Source organism: Arachis stenosperma, chromosome 4 (assembly GCF_014773155.1).
Source record: "Arachis stenosperma cultivar V10309 chromosome 4, arast.V10309.gnm1.PFL2, whole genome shotgun sequence".
Classification (NCBI taxonomy): Eukaryota; Viridiplantae; Streptophyta; class Magnoliopsida; order Fabales; family Fabaceae; genus Arachis; species Arachis stenosperma.
In genome coordinates, this window is record NC_080380.1 from 140992189 (window position 1) to 140997205 (window position 5017).

A 5017-nucleotide genomic window follows, 5' to 3' on the forward strand; every position below is an offset into this window, starting at 1 on the left:
TTTTTTATTTAAAAAAATAATTATGTTATTTTCTCATTATAAAATAAATAAAAAGAATGATGAAGTTTTGCATTTAGGTGCAATTTTCCAATGAAACGACTAAAATGACTTTTACAAGGTTTATGCCGGCTCAATTTAATTTTATTTAACTTAAAATTTATTATTTTTAATTTATTTTTTTAATTCTGAGAATAAAAATTAATAAAAAAAAAACTTAAATCAAACGCATTCTAAAATTGTATTGTTTCATTGTTTTGTTTTTTCTTCTTCAAAAAATCTAAAACAAAAAAGAAACATGAAAGCTAAATTTGGGTAATACCCAAATATTTGATTCCATATTAGGACGACAAAAACCTATACTCGGGTAATATCCAAATAGGACGACCAAAAAAGTCCACATCTGTTAAAAATGTTTGGAAACTCCCATCTTCCAAATCGAAGACGCCAATCTGAGAACGGGGAGTAATGTTTTCAATTTCAAAGCACACTTCACGCATGTCATGCATGTCATATGTAAAGTAGATTTGATTTCCTTTGCAATTCAAAAAATTGTTTGGCAGTATTTTAACAGAAGAATTGAGTCCAATTACTAGTATGTAATTCCCCAAACTCTGTATTCTTGACCATGTTTTCTCATTTTTCCTCAATTCATAGATATCAAATTTAACAGTCTCGCACTCGCAGAACCGCTTTTGATTCTTCATGTAATACCTATATCTTGCCCCTTTTACCAGCATCAATAAACTTCCATTATCACCTCCAATTAAATAGTAATAACAATTAAGCATTCCTACATTGGATGGAGGTGGTGTGGCTTCATGTTTTCCTCCCACTGGTCCTGACTTTGTTCTTGTATCAAATTCATATAGTTGGCCATGACAGTTTACTGCAAATATTTTCTCTTCAAAAAATATGACATCATGAACGTCGACTAGATCTCTTGTTGGAAATCTAATCCATCTCTTATCCTTGGGCATGTAAAAGGCCAATTCTAGGAGTAATCCATATATGATCACTGCTGTAAAATCACTGTCACTGTCATTGGTAGGAGCTGAATTTATAATAGCCTTCCAAATTTGTTCTTGATGCACAAAAATGGTTTTTTCAGTGATAATGAGGCCCTTGTAACCCAAAGTACATTCATCCCCATTGATATTAATTACATTTGGAAGAGTTGAAACTGAAGGAAGATCCAAGTGAACCTTTGTAAATGGATTTAGGATTCTTACAGTACCTTCATATACCATTACAATGATCAACCATCCATGATAAGAACCACACATGATGTTGTCTTGCATATCTGGTAACATGAGGTGGTAAATCCCCTTCTCTTCGAGACTACGAGCGTCAAGAATTCCTTCATCCTCGGAAGCACGAACTTCTTCTTCTAAGGATTCTTTAGCAGCACTGCCAGTAGATAGTACCAACCACGGAACTTTGTTGCCATCAGGAATCTTTGGAAGTTTCAAGTTCCATTGCTTACAAACTAATCGAAGTTGAATGTAATTGTCATATGAATAGAACCGCTTAGTAATTTCGTTAAACAAATCTTGATGAATATCTGACCATCGATCAAACTCAACCATTGTAAATTTCAGATGAGAAGCAAACTGATTTAGAGAATAAAAAAAAAGACTACTCAAAAGACATGAATGGTTATTATATTTAAAGACGAGATAAGATAATATTTGACACGTTTAAAATTAATTATTGGCCTAATTTTAACGAAAAAGATAATATAATTTAATCGATTATATAAATTGAATTTTAATTATTAAAAAATGTCTTAAAAAAATATATTTTAAATACCTTTATTTGAAGGACTTTCTTAAAATTAATCATGTTAGTTAGTTATTTTGTATTTCAAAACTTAAACTAATTTTTCAGTTTTCAAAAATATCCTCTACATATAGGCCTTTTTAATTGATATCATTTTGTCAATAGTATAATAATATATAACTCAATAATATTCACTAAAAACCGAATTCAGTTTTTATATATAATTAAGAATCACACTACTTGAATCTCTTTTCAAATTAAATCAAAATTAAATTTTAAATTTTAAATAAAAAATTTAAACTCTAACTAAATGTCATAACTCTTACGAGAACCTAATAAATCTAAAAATCAAATTTTAACAAACTCATAAATCAACCTTCTAAAAATTTATCTTCAAATTTATAATTTGCATTCATAAAAAATATTAGAATTAATAGAGTATTTTTTTATAAATTAAAAATATCTATAATTAAAAACTTAATTAGATATTTAATTACATATTTCTTTTAAAAATATTATATCAATTTTAATATGTTTGATATAAAACTAACTTAACTACAAATTAAAAATAATATAAAAATTTAATTAAAAATTATAGATACTTAATTATAAATTTAATAAAATAATAAAATTATAGAAATCAATAATTAAATTTATAAAAAATATAGAATTTATTTCACTAAAAAGATAAACTTTTTTTCCATATTTTTTTTGGTGACTAACTTTTTTTCCATATAAATCTCCTCAAATCTTCCTTTAAATCAAATCAAAATCAAAATTTAAAATTTCAAAATAAAAAATTTAAATTCCACCAAAGCCTCCCATAAAAAATATGAGTAGAAATAGGAGCTAACCCCAGAACTCTCCATCCTATACAAGTATACCCTAACATTTCTCTTTGTCCTCATGTCCGTCTTTCATTGTGGGAGAAAATTTCTTCCCATCCCCAGTTAACACGGACATTATTCTATTTAATAAAAGAGAAAAGCTCTACATCCATATAAAAATTATATGGATAGTGTCCAAGTAGAATTCACTCTATGCGTTTCCTTCACCCACACATTCGTTTGCTTTACACGTGCCTCATATAACGTAATTCTTATTTTGCGCGATCAGCCTATCTCAACGTGAACCTTTTCCATATCATCGTAAACCTTCTTTGACATAATTAAATTCGTTTTTCTCCTCTATTCGCGTTTTTCTTCTCTGCATTATAGATTTGGATTGACTTCAACGTAATTAGCCTCGTCGTTCATCTTCTTCTTCATTTTCTTCTTCAATTTATACTTCTGAATTGAAACAATGAATGAATCAACTTCAAATCAGATGAATGAGTGTGATTTGGATCATTCTTCTAAAACGCATCAATTTGATGATGTTTAGATTATTGAATTTTGAATCGAATTCAATGGAATGAAATTGCTAATTTTATTTGAAGTGAATGGAATGGACTGAAGTGATTTATATCTGAATTGAATTGAATTGAATTGATAATATGTAACTTTGAGTAACTGTGAGTGTGATTAATTGTGAGTAACTTTTCGGTTCGGTAGGTACTAAAGAGTTGATTCACCATATGCATGTGTTCGGTTCGGTATGCAGAAAGGAGTCTAAAAAAAATTAGACGAATATATTCTGTTTTGTTCCCTAAGCACTATATAATTGTTTTACCGTAATTAAGATTTCGGTTCACCGCAATTAAGATTTCAGTTCACCCTAAGCATTATTCTTGTTGATTGAAAGTTGATCACTATTTGTTCACCACATAAACATTGTTCGATTCGGTGGCTTTTGTGATTTTGATTCACCAAATGAATGTTGTTCGGTTCGGTATCTATATCTGAATTGAATTGAATTGAATTGATAATATATAACTGTGAGCAACTGTGAGTGTGATTAACTGTGAGTAACTTTTAGGTTTGGTAGGTACTAAAGAGTTGATTCACCATATGCATGTGTTCGGTTCGGTATGCAGAGAGGAGTCTAAAAAAAATTAGACGAATATATTCTGTTTTGTTCCCTAAGCACTATATAATTGTTTCACCGTAATCAAGATTTTGATTCACCGTAATCAAGAATTCAGTTCACCCTAAGCACTATTTTTGTTGGTTGAAAGTTAATCACCATTTTATTCACCACATGGACATTGTTCGATTCGGTGGCCTTTGTGATTTCGGTTCACCAAATGAATGTTATTCGGTTCGGTGGATCCCTTTTACTTTGTTCAATGTTTAAGATTATTGTGATGCGTTTCGGAAGAATAATCCAAATCGCACTCATTCAACGGATTTTGAAGTTGATTCATTCATTGTTTCAGTTCAGAAGTCCAGATCGAAGAAGAAAACGAAGAAGAAGAACGACAAAGCTAATTACGTTGAGGTCAATCCAGATCCATAACGAAGAATACGAGTAGAGAAGAAGAACAAGAACAAGAAAAAAAAAACGCGAGCAGAGAAGAACGGTGAAGCCTAGAACGCGAACAGAAGTAGTAACATATTTTCATAATGAGCGTGAAGTAATGAAGGGTTTTTGGGCGCGTGTTTTTACCTGTTATTAATGCGTGTGACTCTATTTAAGATTGGGCCAACTTGATTACATGATTACATGGATGTGTAGCACTCTCCTTAATAAAAAAGATATTTGATAGATTTTTTTTATTTTAAAAAATAATTATGTTATTTACCCATTATTATAAAATGAATAAGAAGAATGATGTTGTTTTGCATTTAGGTGCAATTTCTCGATGAAACAACTAAATTGACTTTTACAAGGTTTATGCTAGCTCAATTTATTTAACTTAAAAATTGAAACGAATTTAATTTCAGAGATAAAAATTTATCTATTTAAATGAATAAGAATTTATAGTTTGTTATTTAAAGTTTAAAAATTTTATTGGATCAATCTAAAATTGGTTGCCTTGGTTGGGTTTATAATTTAGTTGATAATTTAGTTGGGAGCTGATTAAGAAAATAAATAACTATGAAACAATCTAAATTCTAGAGAGTATAGAATATCTGATTTAGTTACTGTTTAATGATTTTTTTCCATCTCCTCCATTGTTGGGCTTAAACTTTTTGTATACCGGAAAAAAGAAATTCACCACCTCGTTTTTGTGGGCTAGAAGTACGAAGTCCTTTTCAAATTTTGGAACATTTCGGTGGTTTGAGAACTAAGACTCTTGACAAAAAAAAAAAAAAAAAAAAAGAAAACAGTCACAAAAACTAGTATTTTTTTTATT

At 29.3% G+C, this 5017-nt stretch overlaps 1 protein-coding gene across 1 annotated transcript; it reads right to left on the reverse strand.

The window, feature by feature from the left end:
- Window positions 1–338: 338 nt before the first annotated feature.
- On the reverse strand, window positions 339–1586 carry LOC130975715 (putative F-box protein At5g55150). The gene has a single exon (XM_057900461.1). It carries the CDS (start codon window positions 1584–1586, stop codon window positions 339–341), a length of 1248 nt encoding a protein of 415 aa, XP_057756444.1.
- Between the last annotated feature and the right edge of the window lie 3431 nt (window positions 1587–5017).